The sequence below is a fragment of the Lates calcarifer genome, linkage group LG21 (assembly GCF_001640805.2).
Source record: "Lates calcarifer isolate ASB-BC8 linkage group LG21, TLL_Latcal_v3, whole genome shotgun sequence".
In the NCBI taxonomy this organism is placed as follows: domain Eukaryota; kingdom Metazoa; phylum Chordata; class Actinopteri; family Centropomidae; genus Lates; species Lates calcarifer.
This window is the reverse complement of record NC_066853.1, coordinates 16,689,635-16,711,911: the sequence shown is the minus strand read 5'-3', so window position 1 is coordinate 16,711,911 and position 22,277 is coordinate 16,689,635. Positions and strand designations below refer to the sequence as shown.

Genomic DNA, 22,277 nt, shown 5'->3' with positions numbered 1-22,277 from the left:
CTGCTTTGTGACAGAAAGGGAGTAATGTATTGACATTATGAACTATTTGCAGCAGCATGAAGACAGTAATTTTATAGGTATAGTGTAAAGGCTGTATGGATTATATACCACTGCTGTTCCCTTAAAATCTGCAGGTGCTGTTAGTGAATAGCAGAAAACAGAGGAGGTTCTGCAGAAAGGATCTGCTTTCATCTCCTTCTGTGTTTCTGCCTGTAGAGAGCCACCAGGGTAGTTCCTGCTCCATTTCCAGTCCAGAGGAAAGCCAGGGTTAGCTTGGCACTGCCAACTGCCGACCACCACCCACCGTCTTTCTGATGTTAATGAACATCTATTTACACAGAGCCAATAGTATACATTCACAAATGTTGGCAAAGCACTTAGCTCAGTGTCTCTGGCCAATACACACTGGACATTGTAAAGAGTCACCTCTTGTGTGTGGCTGCAGGTCGTCGCACTCACACAGGAAATGTGTGCCAGAGAAAGTCTTTACCCTGGTCACCTGCCAGAAATAAAACATGATTACTGGGTTTCTGTAGAGGCAGGGAGAGACATGATGCTGTCTCATATTCAGGGGCGTGTACAGAGTGGTGGCCAGGGGTGCCACTCTGCCCCCCGGCCACTCAACAGAGAGTGAAAGAAGGTTGGCTTGTTAGTATCATGGATGGATTACTAAACGAGTTCAGGCTCAGGGCCCTGGATCAGAGCCTCTGTATGAAGTGGCTACCATTTCTTTTTGGAAGGTTAATCAAACACACCAAAACAAAGATGCAAAATAACCGCCACGTAAAGCGACTATAAAGAGACACAAAATGACCACAAAGAGATGCAAAATGATCACAATACATAACCAATGCGGAATGACCACAGAGTTGAAGTTATTATTGGCTTTTTTGGTAACATAGTTTTTAAACAGAGTGATCTACATAACGTATCTGGTCAAACTGGAGAACCAGGATTGGCTGGTTTTGTCGAGTTATCTTGCCTCTTACATCAGAAACAAGGTTTGCTTTTAGCAGAAGCAGAATATGGACTGCCTCATCCATCAGTGTCACAAGAGCCAATTCAACCACCACAGGTTAGTTTCTCTCAATCAATAAATTCTCCCATGTGTTGGTGAATATAATGGATTATTGAATTTTTCACATAATAGGATGCCACCAAGCGTATGTCCTCTCATTACCGTGTCCTCCTCTGAGCTGAGATTGTGTATTGCTTTGTGTGTTTTTTTTCTGCCTGACCAGAACAGCCAGCCGCGCTCTCAGATGTTCAAAGCCATCGCCGCAGTAACAAGCCGGGGTCAAAACCCTGACACAACCCCTGCCCAGTGGGCATCCAGCCAATACACTGGGGAGGAGCCACCAGCTGCACCTATCAGTGAGGTAATAATGTTGTTAATGCTGCTCCGGAACTACTGGATGTATAATTGAGCAACTTATTATAACAAGCTCGCCATTTCAACTTGAAAGGATATTGTTTGTTCACAACTTGTTTCTGTTGACCCCAAGTGGTGAAAAATATATGTTATTGCAGGTTTGAATTTGTAACCACAGGCCCTCTGGTTAGACAGTGAGATTCAAGGCATGGGCAAAGGTATGTGGACACCCAAACATTACACCCATATGTGGTTCTTGAACATTTCACCTCAAAACAATGGGTATTGATATGCTGCTGTAATATCCACTGCTCTTTTGGGGAAGTCTTTCCACCAGATTTTGGAACCTAGTTTCAGGCCTTTACTCCCCTTCAACCATTACAGCATTAGTAAGGTTTGGCACAGATGTGAGATGATAAGGCTGGCACGTACTCTGTGTTCCAGTTCATCCCAAAGATACTGGGTGTGGTTGAAGTCGTTTTTTTTGGGTGTCACTTGGGTGCATGAGAATTTATAATGCTGAAAGAGCAACACGCCTTCGCCAAACGTTTGCAACAAAGCTTGAGGCACATTGTTGTTTAAAATATGACTCCTTTAACTGGAATGAAGGAGCCAAAATCAATCCATTAAAAAAACAGCCATTCAAGAAAAGAAAACAGAAGTTTGCTTTTTATTGGCTTTTGTGACCCCTTGAAACAAAACTATGTCTAACCTCAATTTTTACATGTAATATGTGTCTATTGCTGGTCAGATTGTTTCATTTGAATAATATTTATAGGCCCACAGAGGTGAAATTATCCAGTAATTCTCAGGAACAGAGCAAACATTCGAAGAATGTCAGAAAACAAAGACATTTTGTGTAGAAAATATGTCCTTTTTCTTTCAGATCATTTTAATTTTTCCCACGACCCTTCAAATGTATTTCATGACCCCTCGGGGAGGTCCCTACACCACATTAGTTGGTTCAAAGGGAATACAAAACTTTTGCCTGCCAACATTGTTATGTGAAACTAAGACTTAAACAATAAGAGAAATTTGAACTTGGATATCACGGAACTCCTATTTGACGTTATTTCTCTCCATGTTCTCCTAATTGTTGTGTTCAATGCAATTACATTGAAATTATGTCCATGCCTTAATTGCACATGCCCAAGAGAACAGATGTTTGTAAGTTCTCCACAGTGTGTGTGTGTGTGTTGACCTCTACAAATGTGTTAATAATTTTTTATGGACACACTAAATCATAAGCTACCCACATTTACACACTTTTTCAGCATTTCATTTCTAATGTAAATCAAAGTTTTGTATGTGTAATCACTGGGGCCTAAATTAAAATACATGTCTCAGTTAACAATATTCTTCATACTGGCATTTTTTGCCACAACATCATTGTCATTTAAGTTTTCAAAGTTTTTATAATCCCAACCTAGAGTCTCTGAATTCGAATGTAGATGTTACGTACCTAAACACAACATATTCTCAATGGTTATAAACTTATATGAAATGGAAAATTCCTGCCAGTTTTTCTTCCCTCGCTGTGAGAAATGGCTTTATCACACATCCAATTATGTTAGTCACTCTGCCATTTCAGCTTATGATTGTGTCTGAATGCCAAGCTCCTTTGAATGCTTGGATGTCTTCCAAAAAATCGGGCAACTTGGAGCTGTAGTATGAAAGTCTACATTGTTTCATCGTTCCCACTGTCTTCAAGACTTAGAATATAATCTGATGCCGTGCATCTGAAAATCCTTCCTCGAAATGCCAAAGTGCATATTATATGTATCTAATTTGGACATCTCCACCCTTTTAAACTCATCCAAATAAATTCTTCTTATGCAGCCATGTGAGAATCAGCTGACCTTAAGGATTTCAGCCTCTGCACTGGGTGTTACAACCCTCATTGGCGAGGGGTAAAGTATAATGTGCAAAGTGAGAACCTAATCTGTGTGGAGAATGTGACCCTGCCTTAACCCACATAGGCAGGTAGCAGCCATAAGTCCAAAGTCCACAGTCCCCTAGAACAAAAGTGCACAGTATAAACTTGCAGCGTTTTCTTGGCATGGCTTCTGTGCACAATATGGAAAGAAGGGTTTGCAAAAATTAAAATCAGGTTAAGTAGGTTATGTGTTAAGCCTCGGAGAATGTTAATTAAATATTTCCAGCTGAGATAACAAGGAAATGTGCCCACAAAGTAATTTTAAGATTACAAGCTATATCCATCTGTCCTAGCGAGCTGTCATATCTTATCTGAATATATGTCATTTCAGATAGTTACAAAGATGTTTAAGAAATAGTACAGTATTTTGGGGAAAAAAACACTCATTTGATCTCTTGCTTGGAGTTGGATGATAAAATTAGTACCGCTCTCATTTCTGTTTGCTAGATATAAAGCTACCACTACGCAGTTGGTTAGCTTAACTTAGCTTAGCTTCAACACTGGAAACAACTAGCATGGCTCCGTCCAAAGCTAACAGAATCACCTACCAGCATTTATAAAGATCATTAATTAACACTTCAGATGTAGTTTGTTTAATTTGTGCAAACCCCGAAGTGTAAAGATCAATATGTTGCAGTTTGTGTGGTAGCTTCATTTTTAGCATACAAAAACAAAAACAGCATCAACCTTCAAACTCGCAACTGCAAGAAAATAAACAAGTGTATTTCCCAAAATGTAAAACTGTTGTTTTAAAATAGAGGACGGTTATATATTTTACTTCTATGTACTTTTATATATTTTATCAATAGATATAAACAAATGCAAAGCTGAGATACATTCAGAATCAGTTGGAAATTTTATTACAGACATGCAGAATAAACAAAGCATAATTCTCACATTACAATCAAATGTGATTTCTGTCTCTTTCTGTGATTTAAATGTTGTACCAAAGAAGATAATACAGTAAATATTTTAATGTATTATTTAACTCATCATGAAGCAGGTTTATTTGATGAACAGGAGCTAGCCTAGCCAGCTAAGTTGTCTTTTTCCTAAACCTATCCTGCTATGCTTGCACCACATGGCTCATTGTTGTCTGACGGACAACACTGCTTTCCGCCTCTTCTTCCTGCTGAACTGTGCTTTCACTCTCTCAATAGATAACTGCATCGGGCTCATGGCGGGAGTGGCTGAGGTGGTTGTGTAGGGCTTTTCAGATCTCTGCAGACTGAGCTCTTCAGCAGTGGCGACTTTGGATGGCGTGGTCAGAAATGTCATTGGTGTATGTTCAGTTTGTTCAGGGATGGAAACTCCGTCGCTGAGGGCAGCAGGCGTGACTTTCTTCCTCGGCTTTCCCTGCTGTCTGATTGCTTGCCTGTGTCGTTTTGTACTGACGGTAGGGGAGGCTGTTGTAAAAAGCTTCCATTCACTGTGAGTTTCTAGTCTTTCCGTAGGCCTACTAATAGCAGCAGTGGTTGCAGGGCTGGTCAGTGCACTACTTGTGTCTGGAGTTGTGAGAGTAGGGGGCACATTTTCACTTGAAAGGGGCAAAGTAGTTTTTCTCCTCCTCAGTCCTCTCCCTTTTGACCTTTGCCTTTTCAAAACACTAAAGGAAGAGTTCAGAGCTGTGACGTGGATGAATGTTTTCCCTCCATAACTGCCCAGCCTGTGAGAAACCTGTAGCTCTGTGGCTGGGACTGGTGTTACAGTGGGTGTCCCGTTGAGAGGGATCACTTTCAGACTGTCCACAGAGGAATTTTCGTGGGCAACGGCCACAATGGGATAAGCCGGGCTGACTTTCCTCCTTTTTTTCCTCCTCTCTCTGTCTCCCCTCTCCTTTGACCTGTTTCTTTTGACTTTGGGGATTACAATGGGGGTGTTGGCAGTGCTGACGACAGGTCGCTTTTCAGTGTCGCTCCCAAAGCTTTGTTGCTCGGGTTGTGCTGTTGGGGTTATGGTAATGATGTTGGGGACAGAAATGTCACTTAAGCTGTCCGTTGTGATCGTTACAAGCTCCTCAGAAGAAGGAGGAGGAACTTTCTTGCTCTTCTTTTTACTCCCCTTTCTTTGTCCTCTGTCTTTTGCTTTATGTGGAATAACAGTGGTTGTGCTTGTGGATGTAGAAAGAGTGGTTTCTTCTATCAGCATGTTAGCTGCTTTCTTATCGATCATCATAGAGGACGTAGTGGAAACAGCCTCCTTATCCATCACTGGTTCATCTTTCATGACTTCATTGGAGGGCTCTTCTTTTCCACCGAGCTCATATTCATTGTCACTGATGTGGTTTGTCTTTGGACTTGACTGGTCATGTTTGTGTGATTCACTGATGAAGTTAGTCAAGGCGATGACTTCCCCTGATTTGCTGCCAGAGGGTGAAACAGCAGCTCCTTCCTCTGTTTTAACACCTGCCTCTGCTTTCTGCTTTCTCTTCCTCCCCTTTCCTTTTCCTTTGTGCTTTTTGGTGGTTTTCTTCTTCTTTCCTGTGTTCTTCCTCTTCTTCTTCTCCGAGCTCTGCGTCTCACCTTTGTCTGAGTCGGTGGTGGAACTCTGGGAGGTGGAAACAGTAGCTAGGACCTTGATGAAGTCCTCAGCAGCGGTGACTACGTTCGTGAGCGAAGGCTCTTCAGGTCCAGACATGTTAGACTGAGTTGTACTCTCCGGTTTTTCGTCTTTCTCGCCTCCCTTGGAATCTTTCATCTTGGGAGGAGCCAAAGTCAGCTCATCAATGACATCAATACCACCAAAGTCGTACGGGACCGCCTCCTTCAGCACAGCAATAGGGAGCTTCTCGTATCGTTTACACCTACAAAAGGGAGAACGAAGGGGAGGTTTTGTGTGGTGCTTTCAGAGTAATACAACTCAGTATGCTGCAAAGCTATTTTAAAGTCCAACATCTAGAGTTCGCTGATACTCACAGGCCATACCAGTGCCGCTCTGCACACTGTTCCTCATAGACAAACTCAAAGCAAGGTACACCAATAACATTGAAGAACGCCTGACCAACAACTCTGGACGATGTATCATTGACTTTCCTCAGACAATTTTTCAACCTGCAGAGAGTGACAGAAAGAATAGACTCAGTCTTGTTCATTATTCAAATACAAAAGGGGGGTCATGGTCATATAGTTTGATGCAGTGCAGTTGTTGGATTTAACTGGTAAACATACAGACATACAGTATATCCATGAGTATAATGCATTTGCAAGCTATCTACCAATTTTTCATTAATTCCAAAAAGCTGGCCAAGATTTTACAGAAGCTCCATTTTAGGTGTCAAATCAGGCATCCTAATCTGATGATCTGATGATGTAATATTGTTATGACTAACTGTGACACATTTACCAGTTAGTCCTCCTGACACTTTCCGACATTATTCTGGCTCAAGACAAACAAATCTGACCAAAACAAATCAGTACTTAATCAGTAACAGCTTGAAATCACTGAATTTATTATGCTACGATCTGTAGTTTATGAATGCAGTTGCTGTGATTTGAGTCCATGTGCAAATCGAAACCATTTTGGTATAAAACAATGTTTTTACTCACGCATTATCGCAGTCACAATGACAGATGGAGTGCCACTTGAAATTTGTGTGGCCATAATTTGAGGAGAAGGCGTGGATGACATGAGGACAGTGGTCATGAGTGCGGCAGCAGCTGTCAGTCTGTGCAAAGTCTCCTGCAAAGAGGAGGTCACGGTTATTTAAGCTGGCAGATATTTGGCACGCACAAATCTAATTAACTTAAATTGCTTAAAAATATAGAAGACATATCACCTACCCAGCTGATCATAGTGATCGGCCATGTTACCGGCTCCACACCACAGGGTCCCGGGATAAGTGAAGCCCCTCTTGGATCTTTTTAGCATTACTGAGTCATCGCTGTCACCCCTTTTCACCCTGCCGCTGCGCTCGGACTTCTCTTTAAACTCCCGGCACATCAGTTTGGCTTCATCCGCGCGCGCAAAGCGCGTCTCCAGCTGCCACCCGGCTCTCTGCTCTTTCAACCCCAACCTGCACTCGTGCACGAACGATTTCACCTGCATCTCGTTCACTATGACGGAGCAGTTCACGAGCTTTCCGGAGGGGCTGACGACGGAGCGCACCACCTCGGCTCCGTCCGACACCTGGTAGAGGAAATTCTCCCCCACTGTTGACATTTTTGCGCAAACTGTGCCGTTGAGCAGCGAGAACATCTCATTGCTCTCCTTCTCTGCGTCCAGGACGCCCTTGACGAAGTTTCTGTCCAGATAAGACAGAAAGACAAAGAAGACCGACCACATTATGCGGCGAGTGGCACTTTCAGCACCACGCGTAACGGAGACAGCTCCTCGCGGTTTTCCGGCGCTCTCGAGCAGCCCTCCCACTTTTAAGGCGAAGCTGAAGTGGTGCGATTATTAATACGATAAATGGCAACGCTGGGAGGAGTCAACCGAATTAACCTCTTTTCTAGATTTCCGGCGTGGCTAGAATGTTTTTTTTTTCTATTACACAGCGCGCCAACACACTCAGAGAATAGATATTACCCTCCAGCACGTTACCTCATTGAATTAAAACCTGCAGAAGGAGAGGAAAGGGTTAATTTGTGGGTGTGTGGCTCATTAACCTCCAGCATCTCTGACTGCAGGGAGAGAGAGAGAGAGAGAGAGAGAGAGAGAGGGAGGGATGACCGCAAGTTACCTCCCAACCCCCCCTCAGCTCATCCCCAGAAAGTGGAGATTTACTTTGGGAACACGCATGGAGGAGGCTCGAGCTCGCCCCGCTTTTCCATGGTAACAGGCATGGGGTGATTGTGCCAGCCCAGGAGATTGGACATCTTTCAGATGCCACAGAACAGGCACTGAATTGGTGATGACCTAAATCACAATGTAGGCACGACACTCTTTCATTGTGGAATGTGCAGAAAGGTTGGCGCTGTCGCACGCAAACCACACTGACCTGCAGCTCACGAGAGTGATGAGCCTGATAGTAAAGTGACGGTTGGATTTAGACAAAAACTCATTAAGATATTGTAGGGACCAACTGACAGTTTGGCTTCCAGGTATCCTGGGCGCTTGGCACAGACTATCTAGCAGTCGAATTAGTCCAGTACATGAAGTTGCTTCTAGGTGATGTTGCTATTATTTTTACCCCCTGTGACTGATTTTGTTGTTGTGTTATAAAAAATAGTATTTGTTTTAAAGGACTTCATCATGCTAAAATGTGACAAACTAGGTAACTATTTAAGTATCTGATACTTATGATTTTTCCTCTATCTGGAGAGAAAATACTGAATATTTATGCATATTGAACAAAAGAATGGCCCTCAATTACATGTTAAATCTTTCCTAAACAGAAGCCAAAGTTCTTTGGTGCCACAGTTGAGAACTTGTATTTAGGTCTACTTTATACTGAGGTTGGCAGGTCCACAGGTATTCAAGAGGAAACACTGTGTGAGAGCTATTTAGGAGGAAATTGGTGCACAGATTATCAAAAACTGGAGAGGTTGTTCAATTTTCATGTATTGCTAACTCTGTCTGGCAAAATGGGCAGTTTACTTGGTATTTTTCTCTGATTTCTCCATTTTTATGCAGTTTTGTCATATAACACATCATACATCACATCATATAAATACTTTTGTATTGTTTGAAAATGTATATGCAGTATTCTGGCCCATAGTACAGTATAGTTGTGGTGTCTTGTAAGTTCATGCACACTGGGCATTACACAGGGCTTAAAAAAATAGTTACTCATTCAGTTCTGCAGCTGCACTTTATATGATCAGCAGGGCGAAGAAACATGTCTCATGCTTTAAATTATTGTAGATTTGTGTGTGATCAATATCTTTTCTGACTTATGCAGGCTTACACATATTATTTTGACAAATTCTCACTAAAACCGCATTTGAGTTGAGTAAATGATGCACAGCTCTCCATCTGTGAACAAGTGACTGTTCCCCAGAGAAAAGAAAAAACCTCTTGTCAGGTTGGTTTTCTAATCAGCCCAGTGTTTTGTCACATGGTTGGTCTTACTCAGAGCTCTAGAGGCGGAGATCCAGCCTACTCAAGGCACTGAAATCGGATTGTTGGAAGGCGGAGAGAAATGATGTAAAATCAGCAGAGGCAACATTCGACCAGATCTTGAGAGGAGGGGGGAGGGGGGGAAAGTTTCTCATGAATCAAAGTGCTCAGTGGAGGAGGTATTTAGAGCAGAAAGAGGCTAATAATCCTGCTGTTCACCAGGAAATATTTGGAGTCACCTAACACCGCACAGTGAAGCAGAAAGGTGACACTTAATGAAATATGTATTGTATTGATTCCTGCTGGGTAAGACTCTCCTTTTCTTTGCTCTCATCCCTGGAGAGGACAGCAGCTGCAGAACAGTGCCCCCTGGATGAGCTGAGGAGTCAGTGCTCCTCTGTGAGCTCAGTGCTTCATCCTGAAGAATTTGCAAAGTGCATTATGATTCTTGCAAGTTAGTGGATGCAGTTATCTCATCAATATAAATGCTGGCAATCTGACTAAAATGTGCTACAAGTATGGGCAATAGTTGATGTATAATCAGCATGTAAACATTTAATAAATGGTTTGTAAAACACTATAATGCAGTTGCAAACAGTTAGAGTTTTTAATGCATAACTTTAAATTCCACTGTGGGCACCCATAGGTGGAGGGTGGTAACCCATAATGAATGACAATACAGTTAAACATAGCTGTTTAAAAAAAAAAAATGTCTTCATAGCATGGGCAGATTAACCACCTAGGGGGCCCCGGGGCAAACATTTGTTGTTGGGCCCCTATTGACCTCCACTGTACATGGCACCCCAGTAACCCAGAAACTGACCAGTAAGAAATGATAAGTAGATTAATTGATTGGTTGTTTGCCAGAAAATTAATTGGTAACAATTTCATTTAAGTCATTTTTTAAGAATAAATGCAAAAAATTGGTTTAAAAAAAAAAACTGGTACCAGCCTGTCAAAAGTGAATATTTGCATGTTTTCCAGTTTTCTATGGTAGTAAACGCAACATTTTTGGTGACTGGTGGTCAGACTAATGTAACAAGTGTAAACGAAAGCCTGTGAGCATTCTAGTGTAACATTTACTGTAAGTTCGTAGGGTTTAAGATTCACATAAATCAAACCTGTGGGAAAGCAGAGTTACTGTTGGCAAAAAAGTGAACACCCAGTCTGGAGCTCAGCTTGAACTCTCTTGCATAAAACAAGGGTGAAATTTCAGATATCAGTTTATTTAATAACAGTAATAATCTTTCCATTCTGAGAGCTGGGAAATGTACAGTAAGAGCATGGATTTTGTTTCTCCTGCAGTGAACACAATCGCAACCTGAGCTTTTTTAGACACCGGTCCTCCGGTGATTGTAAACATCTGAAGGCAAATGCCCGAAGACAGCAGCTCTGAGCGTCATTTAGAATAACAATCTGATGGGTGATGGATGAGAGGAAATATTAACATTTTTATAGGCTCTTTAGTCACACTCCTTTCAGTCCAGTGTGTTAATTCACTCAATTATTATCAAGGGGCTGCACTGTGTTGGGATTGTTTTTGGTGTACAGTCTGCATCGAAGAGATGTATAGGATAGGAGGATAGCAGAGTGTAAAAAGTACTGTCAATACCAATCACATATATAAAAGTCAGTTGTATTTAACTATGTTTTACAGCTGAGGCATCAGAAATCTGTCTTTTAAATGGGTAATTGTAATTGATAAGGTATTCCACATACGAGCGGTAGCTGCATCCAAAAAAGACCCCATGCAGGCTTTAAAGGTGGCTGTATTTCAACATAATTAATAGTAAATGTCTTGCAAGTATATTTATCTGATTTGATTTGCTTCAGTAGCAGTAATGTAAATTTATGCTGTTGAACAATTGTTTACAGTTAACATTACAAATTACACAGTCTGGCTGTGGCCACCAGTGTTTTATTAGAGTTTCCTTGTCTGTGTGTTTCCCTGTGTGTCTCTGTGTGTTCTGTCTTGGCAGAGGTGGGGCACAGCTTGTGGTTATGTTGGCACACCTCCTTCTCATCACCTCATCACTCCCAGTATATAAACCTTGGCCCGAGCTCCACTCTTCGCCAGATAGTTCAGCTCTGCATAGTGGTAATGACCACAGCTGCCTCTCTAGTGTCTTTTCTTGTGTGTTTATCTGGAGCCTGTAAATGTCTGCTTGTCAGAGTTATCAGACTGCTGTGTGCTAATGCATTATCATACAACAGTAGTGGCAGTTTGACAATTAAATACTGTTAAACCTGCAGGTTTTAAGAACCTGCATCACTTTGGCATGCCTTAGACAATAGTCAACAGTAATATGAAGTGTAAAGGATTTGCAGTAAATGTAGTAAATGTCCTTTTGTTGTTTTTAGCAGAGGTCTTTGTGTTGTATTTCAGCATCCTGCCTCTCCTGCACAAGATCTTTCCTTTGGATTCCTGTGTAAATGTATATGTGGGTATCTTTGTGTGCAAATAAATAAATACTAAATCTAATAATCTGCACTTATCTCCTTTTCAGCAAAGTCACAAAGACCTTTGTTGACAAGGCTGACACTGGTCATCAAATCATTATTTGACTTGATTTTGAGTGAAAAATCCTGCACTGGATGCAGGGAGTAACTAAGTTTGGTATTATTAACAACCCCTTCCCTCCCACTGGAACCTGATATGGTCGACTCTCTCATTCACAGTCCAGAACAGTCATCTTAGTTTCTCCCTCACGCAGCACAGACAAGTGTCTTTTTTTTTCCTAAATGGATGTGTTGGCCGTTCCTGCAGACAGGCACAAAGGATGGTACCTTTCCCTGATGGCCCCCAACACAAAAGGACCAACATTTGCCTGGCTGGATCCATCCAGACTCTACTGCAACTCCCAGGTATGCTAGAAAAAATTCAGATTTCCAGTTCCTCAGTAAACTGTTGAGCCGTTGACACTGTTCCTGCTGTCCTTTTCTCTCACTGAACACTGTATAAAGCTCATTTATAACTGCAGAAATGCACACGTAGTGTGTGCACTTTGCATTTTGTGCATTTACTCTCTCTGCACTTGATTCAGGCTCTTGCAGACTGTGTCAAAGACCTTCTCAGTCCATTCCACAGCGACACCATTGACCTGGTTGCTGGGATAGATGCAATGGGATTCATTCTTGGTGAGAAAACAAACCAATTCATTTTAAGAAAGCAAATGAACGGTAGCTTAAGTGCAGTCTCACTTGGTGTCTCACACTAATTTTATTTTAAGAGGCAGCTCAGGAAACCTAACCCCTCTTGCAAAGATACTAAATTTAGATATTTTGACTCTGAGGCAACGTGCCTCATGGCACATGGCATGACAATGTGTGAGAGCATTCTTCTTTAAGTTCAAACATATCAATCTGTCAGTGAGCATGAATATGTTTGATGTGTGTTTTTCAGGGGCATCCGTCGCCAACACTCTTGGAAAAGGTTTCCTGGCTGTCCGTAAAGCAGGCCACCTGTGTGTCGCAACTCAAAACCAAAGCTACACCGACTACACAGGCAGAGAAAAGACTATGGAAGTAAGACTGGATGTGCTAAAACCAGGTTAATCTTCCTTTGCTTTTTACCCTGTGACCATGTCAAATATTTCTCCTGAGCAGATGAATGTTTACCCAGCTGGTAATGTTTGGACAGCTCAGGGTCGAGAGAGGGGCTAGAAAACTGTGTGAGTGTTTTAGTGAGGACTGACAAAGATACCAATATATTTAGACTGATATTATTTGGAGTTTTTGTAAATATTTAGTAATTTAATTGGATTATTTCCATGGAGTGATTGCTTACATCATCATCTGGCAAAAAAAAAAAAACTCTGCACTGAAAGAGCTGTTTTAGATGTGTGAGTGTAGAAAGCTGCACTGTACAGCTGTATTTATGTGCACAAATTAAATTAGTTAAAAATCCAATAAATCAATCAAGCTTTTATTCATTCATCAATTCATCTTTAATAATTATTTTCTCCATTAGTCATTTAAGCACTATGCCTGTAAAATCTAATCAGCAACAGTATAAAACACAGAGACATTCAGTTTACTATAATTTAAGTATCCGACAAGCTGAAACCACCGAATAGAAAACAGGCATTTTTGGTTGAAAAGAAAAAGTTGAATCAATAATGAAAATAGTAGCTGATTAACTATAGTTGCAGCTCAGAATTCAACCTGACCTGGAATGACACCCAACCTAAATGATATGTTTCTGTAACTTTATGTCTATTTATTCTTTGTCACACTGCACCCCCTAGTGGTCATTGAAGCAAATTACAGCTGAATCACTGCACCACTCCTAATATTGTGTACATTTTTGCTCTTGCACATACTTTTCATATTTTGTTTATTTGATATGAATGTGAAATTTAACATTTGAAAAATATGACACACATAGTGTACTAAACTACTTTACTGCATATTAAGTGGTTAAATCTACCTCCAGCTTGAGTAAAATGCTATTTACGCCTTGATGCATCGGTATTAACTAAAATCTAATAATGTAATAGTAATAATAATAATAATCATTTATCAGTCATAGGGGTCATTTTACTGCCTAACTAGAACTTGCAGAACTTACTTGTAATTAAGTATTTTTAAATTGTTGTATTGGTACTTTTATTAATGAGTATTTCTGGTATCTTTGCCAAATATACACCAATCATTTCATGTAAATAAGTATTCTGTCTTTGTTTGCTATGTATTTTTACACTAAAGTATAATTAACTTTACTTCTCCTTTGTTTGAATTCTAGTAATTCTTAATCTATTTTTAATATTTTCTGAAATCAGTTTATAATCGTATAGAATAATGTTACATCATTTGTTAGCTCCTCTCTATGAAGAAAAAGCCATTTTCTTTAAATACTTCACTTTGTTGCTATGTTGATACTTAAACAGAACTGTTTAATAAAAAAAAAAAAAAAAAAGACCCAGCAGACCTAAGTATAGTTGACATTTCTCTCCATCTTGCAGGTGTAAGGGTGTTGTTAGTGGACCAATGGATAGAGACTGGAGGTACAATGAAGGCGGCCATCCAGCTGGTAGAGAGGCTGGGAGCCACTGTCGTAGGTCAGTCAACATATTAACATTATTACTACACCGTAATTTAATGAACCTCAATGCGTAAATGAAAATATCTTGCTCTGTTTCCTGCAGGTGTGGCAGCTGTGGCCATCGAAAACACTGAAGGGGGGAAGTGGATCAAAGAAAATTACAGATTCTCTCACTGTATCCCTGAAGAGCTGCAGAGCCAAATTGATCGGAAACATCTCGATTCTTTCAAAAGCTTCAACAGCTGAACAAGTAAAACTAATTTCTCATCAGGGTGAAGAAAAGGGTAAGACAGAGGTGGTCAAGAAATTATTTTACCTGCATTTGTTTCAAGAAATCTCCTTTAGTATGTCATTTTTTAAAAATAACATAAGCTGTACTTTGATTTTAACTAAATAAGAATTTATTCAAAATACATGTTATTAACAAAACACTTCAATAACATCATTTATTTTCCCTTTTTTAATGACTTTATGACATGTAAAAACATACCATGTGAAAATTTTAAAGAAAAATGATCAAACATTGACACACACTATTTCTGATATAAAATGATAATCAAAATTCAGTCACTGATTTGATTGTAAACAGAAAGAAAAAAAGTACCTATGAAGCATACGTGTTTTTTTGTTTTTTGTTTTTTTGCAGATAAAAGCATCCAAGGCTGCATCTGCATTACTATAACAATGGTTCTAAAGCTGGGGGTCCAGGCCTCCATGAGGAGTTCAAAGATAAATTTGAAGGGTCCAGAGATAGTTAGCAAAAAATTAATAATTTAAAAAACACTTCTGCAACATACAGTTAAGTTTATTTCGTAAGACTTTCCTCAAATGTTTGATGTTGTCTTGTGATTTAGCAGTTTCTCACTTCTTACAGAAAAATTGGGAATCTCTACTCTATGATATTATGAAAAGAGAAATACATCTTAATAGTGAAACAAACTACAGCAGCAAAACTGAAGATTTAATTTAAGCCCTAAGAAAAGTAAGAATCCACTCACACTCACGTTACAATCATCCACAGTCATTCTTTGGCATCGCTGTAATTATTTTGGGTCACTGTGTAACTCCAGAAGAGTTAATCTGAGCAACACCACAAGAATCCACATCCCACGGAGGAAAACTCAGCACAGGCCAGGAAAAACTGAATTCAAACAAGCTAGGAAGTGAAACTCCAGCATCCCTCTTCTTGCTTTGACCACAGAAATCCCTCCCATGAGGTGGAGAGCAGCCACAGTCTTTTTCCACTGAAAGAAAAAAAATCCTCATTTTCAGTCTGTACCTTTGACTTTACGCTCCGGCCTGCGTCCTTACTGACAGCAGTTCGGCTGTTTCTTCTTCGATGTAGCGTACAGGTTGTTTGAAGTGCTGTTGATTCCTAAAACAGATGCAGAGCTGGGCGTTAAACTATGAGACAGATGTCATGGGTTCTGATTCGAGATGGGTTTTTTGGGATACTCACTGACGACGTCTCCGATTTTCCTCGATCCACTTTTCTCCAGCTCGGCGAGAACATTGGTCTCAAACGCCAACGATGCAACTCGGAAGAAAAACTCCTTCACGTTTTCCCCTACACCATGAAGGCGATAAAGATCAATTAGGGACTGTTTAACTTATTAACAGGGGTGTGTGTGTGGAGAGGGGCTGAAACAGCAGATTCACATCTATTGTTTCTCAAATTGATTGTTGTCCTCTGCACTTGGTAAAACACATCAAGGAAATAGTGCATCAAACACATATTTTATGTAACTATTTAATGTTTCTTTTTGGTATATCCCAAAAAAATGATATAAAACATAAATCTGGAGCATGAAATAATAACCCTCCACTCATTTCCCCCGAAAATACTATACTACCCTCCCCCTTTTCTGACCCCATTCCCCCAGCTAAAAATTTTCAAACAGTCCCTAAGTCATTGGTGGGGTTACTCACCTGTGAGTGATGACACAGCCCAATACTCCGCTCTGATCTCTTGTGCTAGTTTGAGAGCATCTTGTTCGATCTGTGTATACTGAGCAGGAGACTGTCAGAGGAACCAGAAGTGGCCAAGTTAGACACAGTGAAACCAACATGATCTTTATGCTGAGGTTGATGTGTGTGTGATATATGTCACTGAACTACAGTAATTAGAGTGGGATTTGCTGCTTTTCTCTGTTCTCTCTTCACTGTAAATTGAATATCTTTGGGTTTTAGACTGTCAGTTGGACTAAACAAGACTAATAATGACGTTGCTGTGCTCTGAGAGATTGTGTAAGCCTGAAGAAAAGCCTGAAAACTTGAAATCGCTATTCCAACAAAAATCACAGTGAAGAGAAACATTCAAATGAGTGAAGAACATCTTGAATCAGAAAAGTAGCCCAACAATGAGCAAATACAGTTAGTAAAGTCTTGGATGCTTTGGGGTCGGCTGAAGGATGAGAAACCACATTCCTGAGGTTTGAGCCTGGACACAGACGCTTTGTGCTACTGGAAACTATCCAAACTATTCACACTGGACTTGAAGAAGTGTTCACAGGCATTGTCCATTTGAAACAGTAAAAGACGTACACTCAGGTCTTTCTTTGTGCCAACGAGGAACAGCTGGACGGCCGTGGGGTCGTTCTCTTTCAGGGCATCTTCAAGCCACTGCCTGCAAAACAGAAAAATATGTTTAAATCCCCCATCTGGGACAAAACAAAAATGTAAGAGTGCAAACAATCTGGTCGTAATAAATAAGCTTACCTCACATGCCCCAAAGAAGCGACATCATTTACATCAAACGCGATGATCACGACTGGAGGAACAGAAAATATTACATCAATGCAAGTGCTTTAAAAGTTTTAAGAGTGTTGTTTCAGCATGTTAGGGACACAAATTTCCAGTAATGCAGCACAGGTTTTTCCCTCCTGTGACATTTTGTTCTTTGTTAAACAAGTGTACATTTTAAGAAGAGTCTTTAGTACATTTTGTATTTGTTCTGCCCTAAAACATACAAATCTCTCCCTCACCCTGGGCTCCTCTGTAGTATGTAGAAGCAATGCACTTGAACCTCTCTTGGCCTGCAGTGTCCCACCTGTAATGGAAAGAATGACTGGTTAATAATAGTACGTCAGACTCAGCTTGTTAACTTTGTTTTAAGTGTAATGGAGTACAATTCAGACTCACAGCTGTAGGCTGAAAGGGACACCCAACACCTCAAACCGCTCCATCTCAAAGTCAACACCAATCGTTGCCTTGTAGTTCTTATCAAAAGCATCTTTGCAAAATCTGAAACCAAGAAAAGAACACCTTCAGAAAAACCAGGTGGCAAAAAGGTAGAGTGACAATTGATTCATGTGTGGATGTAAAAATAAATTTGTGGAACCAGGAATTTTTTAAATGTTTGGTTCAGATAACAAATTTAGCTTTGGCTTTAGCTAAGGCTAGCTGCAGCTAGCTTTCACTTGATGCACAGCCAAAGTGGAGATACTGTATTTTGGTTTTTGGGTCTGTTTTTTTACTGTTACTGCAGATTTTAAAAGCTTGTTTTGATGGAAATCAGCTGCACCAATGTTTGTGCAGCCAATCACTGTTGACCACTGCTTGAACAACTGAACTAATTGGCCTACTTATGTTACGGATGTATTGGCTTGCTGAAATATCAGCATGGAGATGAAACTATCAGAATTCTTACATAAACCCTGTTTGAGTATATGAAACCTAGCTATATTAGAGGTAAAGAGGTAAACGTTCTCTGAATTCTTTCTTATTGAAGTTAAGTCTCCCAGAACTGAAGTTAAGTCTCCCAGAACTGCACCTCTCTTTGCTTTCACTTGTTAAGTGACTGTGTCTGAGCTTACCTATTAATCAGACAGGTTTTCCCCACAGCCAGGTCACCCACAACAATGACCTTAGAGATTTTAAATCTGCTAAAACAAATTAAAAAAAGAAGCAACAAGTAAATAAGAGTCAAAAAGTACACCACATCCTGTATCATCTGGTCTGTGGTTTCTGTGCTCACCCCACAGTGCCGGTGCGCTGCTCCTGGCAGGCAGTCTTCACTTTATTGTTGAAATCATTTTTAGTGTGGAGAGCTGCTTCTTTCCTGAAATACTGGGGGAGAGGAAGTAAGCTTTGTGAGGCTGTGGACTGTTTTACAGATGTGAGGCCTAAATACTGAATGTTCTTACCTGAGGGAGCTGAGCGATGATTCGGTCTCTTCGAACAGGAGGAAGAACACTCATGGCTGAGACTCGGACGGACATGAAGCTAAATATTTAGCACAGCGATGTGGTGTGCTGGATAGAAAGAGAGAGAGAGCAGCATTAATAATCTACTATATTAACTCATTATATGTTATACTCAATAATGTTTGGACTGCAAATGTTTTTTGGGCCCAATCTTTAGGCCTGGTGCTCATTTGCCATGTTGATCTCTCATACTGGGAATAAAATTTACAAGATGACTTCTACCAAGATTCAACCATCAAGTATCTGGTTGACATTTATGACACTGACATCCTCTGGATCCAGTTTTTTTTTAAATATGAGGATTTGCTGCTTTTCTCTATTTTATATCATTGATATAATTTTATATCATTGTAAATCAAACATCAATTGTTAACAGATTAAACAATTATGAAATAAAATCTTTAGTTGCAGTTCTACTGAACTCAAATATCCTCTGGACATTTGGAAATGTCACTTTGGGCTTCAAGCATCTTTTTACCATTCCATGTGTTTCATACAGTGTTGCATCCTGTTTTATTTTGCTGTTTCCTATTGACCCCTCTGTGTTAATGATCTGATTGGTACACACCTGTGCTGAGTCTATAAAGGCTTCCCTCATGTTCACCTCACTCTCTCCGTGTGGTGTTTGAGCCAGCTGTAACGTGGTGCTCGTCCAGGATCACCAAACCTAGTCCTTTGTTTCTAGTTAGTCAGGTCACTTATGTGCAGCCACATGAGATAGTTGTTGAACTTTCCCAGTTGAGTGAGCCGGCGGGTGCTGGAGAGACCAGCACCACTTTATTATTTTTGTGTGATAGCCCTGGGGTGGCCCCTGGCGTGCCCGGGTGCATCACTGAAGATAAATAGGTAAAGTAAGGCAGTAATCCCACAGATAGAGAGGAACTGGGTTAGTTCTAGAGTAGGAGGTTAGACATATCAGGATCTTAAGAGGAGCATGTGGCTGCCCATGGTGACCTGTGTGAGGCCTGCTTTGTGTGAATGAGATATTTTCAGGCTTCAGTGTTGAGCATTCAAACTAAAGTTCCACTTGTTTAACCCTTGTACTTTTTGTACGAGGCTACTTGTTTAGCAGCCATTTTAGTTTGTGCTCACTTTTGCTTGTGTGAGTTCAGCATCTGAAGTCACACAACTGGGTGGTGCTTTAAAGGGTATTTTGTACTGAGGGTACTTCAGTGGGTGACCGTCACTGGTGACAGTTGAATGTTTAGTTGTGCTCGTTGGCTGTAATTTGCTTGTGGCTTATAGTCACCATACAGCTTTTGGTAACCCTGTTGTAAGTTTAGAGTCTCAGTGGAAACATCTGTGGTTTGTTATTTGGAGGTGATGAAACATGTCATTACATGGTTGGGCAGGCCAGAGTGTTATTGTCAGTGTGTATGCTACTATCTTGTTGCTCATCAATTGCCATCCATTTACATGTGCCATCATGGCATTTGAACTGCACAGGTTTGTTAAAGACCCAGACGCTCAGCAACTTGGTTGCACAAAGGAAGGAACTCTCAGCCTTACATCTATATCTGTGTATATCTGCATTAACTGCATTTTATTTGAAGTGTTAATTTCAGTTTATTCAAACAACACGAAAGCACACTCACCACTCCCCAGTGAAACATACAGCACACTGCATTTGGCACAAGTTTTTATTGAATTTGGATGAAATTACCTCATGTTCTCTTCCTGTGCCATCTCTCTCTGGCTTTATATTTTATTTTCCCAGGCAACCAGAACCAACTCTGGATTACTAACTGGGCAGAGCAACTGCCCAGAAGCTCCACCAAATCCCAGCATCAACCAGTAGATGGCGGATGGTCAAATTGCCTCTATTTTTTTTTCTGGGTGTCAATTAACTGCCACTCAGTTTTGACCAACATATTCCATTAAACAAGTACTGCAAGGATGCAACCAGCAGTAGATTTCATTATCAGTGATGGCAATTATATTATTATTGTCTTTAATAAGCAATGTGCATTTCAGTGTATAAATTGTCAGAAAATAGTGAAAAATGTCTCATTGTTCATCTTTTAAAATACACTATCCATCAGCTTTGGCCTTGGTAGAGCTACTTTAGGTGTGTTTTCACTCAACGTTAACATTTATATTTTGTTTAAGCTGTAAGTTTCTGATTCTATCTGTGCAAGCATTTTAGGATCCATATCACTGCAGCAGTACTAACACAGAATTGGTTCAGCTTGTGCTATAGTCATGTGTTTTGCGCACCAAGATACTGCTCAGGCTAATATCAATGTCAAATGTCAAAGTGTCTCTGTAACTTTGGTTCGTGTCTTTTATTACTCATTCTGACTTTTTGTTATAAATATAAGAGTTAACTTTCAAAGGAGATCAGGGTTTACAACTGTAATCAAAAGGGTTAAAGAACAGTAAACTTTTGTCTGACAAACAGACAGATGTTAACTATAACAAAGTGAGAAAATCTCAAATCTTCACACCTGAGAATCTGGTGCCAGTGTTGGTGTTTTTGCTTTAAAAATGACAAACGATTATTTGGTGCCAACTGATTAATCGACTAGTAATTTAATCTATAGAGCACTGGCCGGTTTCTGGATGCCTGAGGAAATAGTCAGACCTCAGACCTCCCCCCACCCCCCTCTGTCTGTTACAGTGTGGGGCAGCACAGCGAGGCAAAGACCCGAAGTCAAACTGCAATGAGAGAAAATGTTTGTCCAGTTTGTAGTTACATGGCCACACACGGAGCCAGACCAGACAACTGTAATCAGTGTTGATCCACTTACTGTGTAGATCTGTTTTAATCCTATTGTTCATCAGAGCTGCTGCTAAAGGAAAAGACGTCTAATTTAGTAGATTTTGGTTTCAGCCGCTAGAAAACTCAAACCAGGCGTCTTTTAAACATTGATTTTGAAGCTACACATTCAAACTGCGGGTAAAGTATTTTTCCATCTCAGTAAAGGGAAAAACACTGCGACCACAGCTCCATGCATGTCCCAGTTAAACTTTTTAAAAACAGCGTGTTTGAGAGATGTTACCTCAGCGAGACAGTGGACGGTCCTCTTCTCTCTCCTGCTTTTCACGCCTCGTTTTCCTCTAACAGATGCTTCTTATTGTAATGCAAAGCCATTCAGCTTCTCCGCTGAGTGTTAAAGTGCCGAGTTTGTGGTGAACGGAGCTGAAATGAATCCACGGAAGTTGAGGGGGAGCAGACTGAGACCCGCTGCTGCTGCTGCTGACTCAGTTCCCTGGATTTTTTTTTCTCCTTTCCTTCCAGATTTTCTCTCCTCGGTCCCCTACTGGAGGAAATGAGGAATAATCGGAAATTGGGGGACGGGCGGGGGCATCTATCTCATTTATTCTTTATGTATACCTATTTATATTTATTAACTGTATCCGCTGGACTACTAAATATTGCACACTTAATATTTAATACATATTATACCATGTGTATTACTTTTTTCATACTATTCTATGTTGTGTTAATATGTTATACTGTGTTATTACATTACATAATTAGGCCTCTACATCACTACTGGCGTATGCTGTTAGTTTAGCTGTGGGTACAGCATGCTTTCTTCTACATAACTTCATAATGTTACTGTTTAAACAGTATAGTAATATTTCCACTCATGTCTATATAGCCACGTATTTACAATAACAGAAAAAAAAAAAAAATACTGTGACTCCTGTTTTCTGGTTTGTCAATTAAATGTGTAAGTTTAGTGAGTCGCCTCCAGAGGGCGCCATACGTCTGTT

General features: G+C 40.4%; 3 protein-coding genes across 10 annotated transcripts; 1 reads left to right on the top strand and 2 right to left on the bottom strand.

Moving 5' to 3' along the window:
- Positions 1-866: 866 nt before the first annotated feature.
- Positions 867-15,145, top strand: zgc:174895 (uncharacterized protein LOC100126024 homolog). Of its 6 annotated transcripts, XM_018665337.2 has the most exons (8): positions 867-1,075; positions 1,242-1,379; positions 1,531-1,590; positions 12,073-12,170; positions 12,350-12,443; positions 12,709-12,855; positions 14,270-14,365; positions 14,453-15,145. In XM_018665337.2, the coding sequence occupies exons 3-8, from the start codon at positions 1,581-1,583 to the stop codon at positions 14,593-14,595; spliced, it is 588 nt and encodes a 195-aa protein (XP_018520853.1). In that variant the 5' UTR covers positions 867-1,075; positions 1,242-1,379; positions 1,531-1,580; the 3' UTR covers positions 14,596-15,145. The 6 variants fall into 6 exon arrangements, 5 of the variants coding, with proteins under 5 accessions (XP_018520853.1, XP_018520851.1, XP_018520849.1 ...); XM_018665335.2 differs by lacking the exons at positions 867-1,075; positions 1,242-1,379; positions 1,531-1,590 and adding exons at positions 8,961-9,570; positions 11,285-11,403; XM_018665333.2 differs by lacking the exons at positions 867-1,075; positions 1,242-1,379; positions 1,531-1,590 and adding an exon at positions 10,186-11,403 and having other exon boundaries at positions 14,453-14,633; positions 14,996-15,145.
- Positions 4,146-8,072, bottom strand: proca1 (protein interacting with cyclin A1). The gene is made up of 4 exons (XM_018665327.2): positions 7,088-8,072; positions 6,854-6,986; positions 6,224-6,358; positions 4,146-6,111 (listed from the first exon to the last, which is right to left on the bottom strand). The coding sequence occupies exons 1-4, from the start codon at positions 7,587-7,589 to the stop codon at positions 4,395-4,397; spliced, it is 2,487 nt and encodes an 828-aa protein (XP_018520843.1). The 5' UTR covers positions 7,590-8,072; the 3' UTR covers positions 4,146-4,394.
- On the bottom strand, positions 14,795-22,259 carry rab34a (RAB34, member RAS oncogene family a). Of its 3 annotated transcripts, none has more exons than XM_018665339.2 (11): positions 21,557-22,259; positions 18,495-18,602; positions 18,326-18,417; positions 18,165-18,233; positions 17,491-17,592; positions 17,334-17,398; positions 17,068-17,119; positions 16,894-16,975; positions 16,279-16,369; positions 15,809-15,916; positions 14,795-15,724 (listed from the first exon to the last, which is right to left on the bottom strand). In XM_018665339.2, the coding sequence occupies exons 2-11, from the start codon at positions 18,567-18,569 to the stop codon at positions 15,657-15,659; spliced, it is 804 nt and encodes a 267-aa protein (XP_018520855.1). In that variant the 5' UTR covers positions 18,570-18,602; positions 21,557-22,259; the 3' UTR covers positions 14,795-15,656. The 3 variants fall into 3 exon arrangements, with proteins under 3 accessions (XP_018520855.1, XP_018520856.1, XP_050921702.1); XM_018665340.2 differs by having other exon boundaries at positions 18,165-18,230; XM_051065745.1 differs by having other exon boundaries at positions 15,642-15,741.
- Positions 22,260-22,277: the final 18 nt, after the last annotated feature.

What these genes read in the sequence shown, in the direction of transcription:
- proca1 (XM_018665327.2), bottom strand. Translation starts at nt 7,589, where the DNA reads ATGTGGTCGGTCTTCTTTGTCTTTCTGTCTTATCTGGACAGAAACTTC. An exon ending in CATTGTGACTGCGATAATGC is followed by an intron (nt 6,359 to 6,853) that starts GTGAGTAAAAAC and finishes CACTCTCTGCAG; the next exon opens with GTTGAAAAATTGTCTGAGGA. An exon ending in GAGCGGCACTGGTATGGCCT is followed by an intron (nt 6,112 to 6,223) that starts GTGAGTATCAGC and finishes TCCCTTTTGTAG; the next exon opens with GTGTAAACGATACGAGAAGC.
- zgc:174895 (XM_018665333.2), top strand. Translation starts at nt 11,157, where the DNA reads ATGCTGTTGAACAATTGTTTACAGTTAACATTACAAATTACACAGTCT. An exon ending in TAGTTCAGCTCTGCATAGTG is followed by an intron (nt 11,404 to 12,072) that starts GTAATGACCACA and finishes CCGTTCCTGCAG; the next exon opens with ACAGGCACAAAGGATGGTAC. An exon ending in ACTGGATGTGCTAAAACCAG is followed by an intron (nt 12,856 to 14,269) that starts GTTAATCTTCCT and finishes TCCATCTTGCAG; the next exon opens with GTGTAAGGGTGTTGTTAGTG.
- rab34a (XM_018665339.2), bottom strand. Translation starts at nt 18,569, where the DNA reads ATGTCCGTCCGAGTCTCAGCCATGAGTGTTCTTCCTCCTGTTCGAAGA. An exon ending in CAGCGCACCGGCACTGTGGG is followed by an intron (nt 18,234 to 18,325) that starts GTGAGCACAGAA and finishes AATTTGTTTTAG; the next exon opens with CAGATTTAAAATCTCTAAGG. An exon ending in GCTTCTTTGGGGCATGTGAG is followed by an intron (nt 16,976 to 17,067) that starts GTAAGCTTATTT and finishes TCTGTTTTGCAG; the next exon opens with GCAGTGGCTTGAAGATGCCC.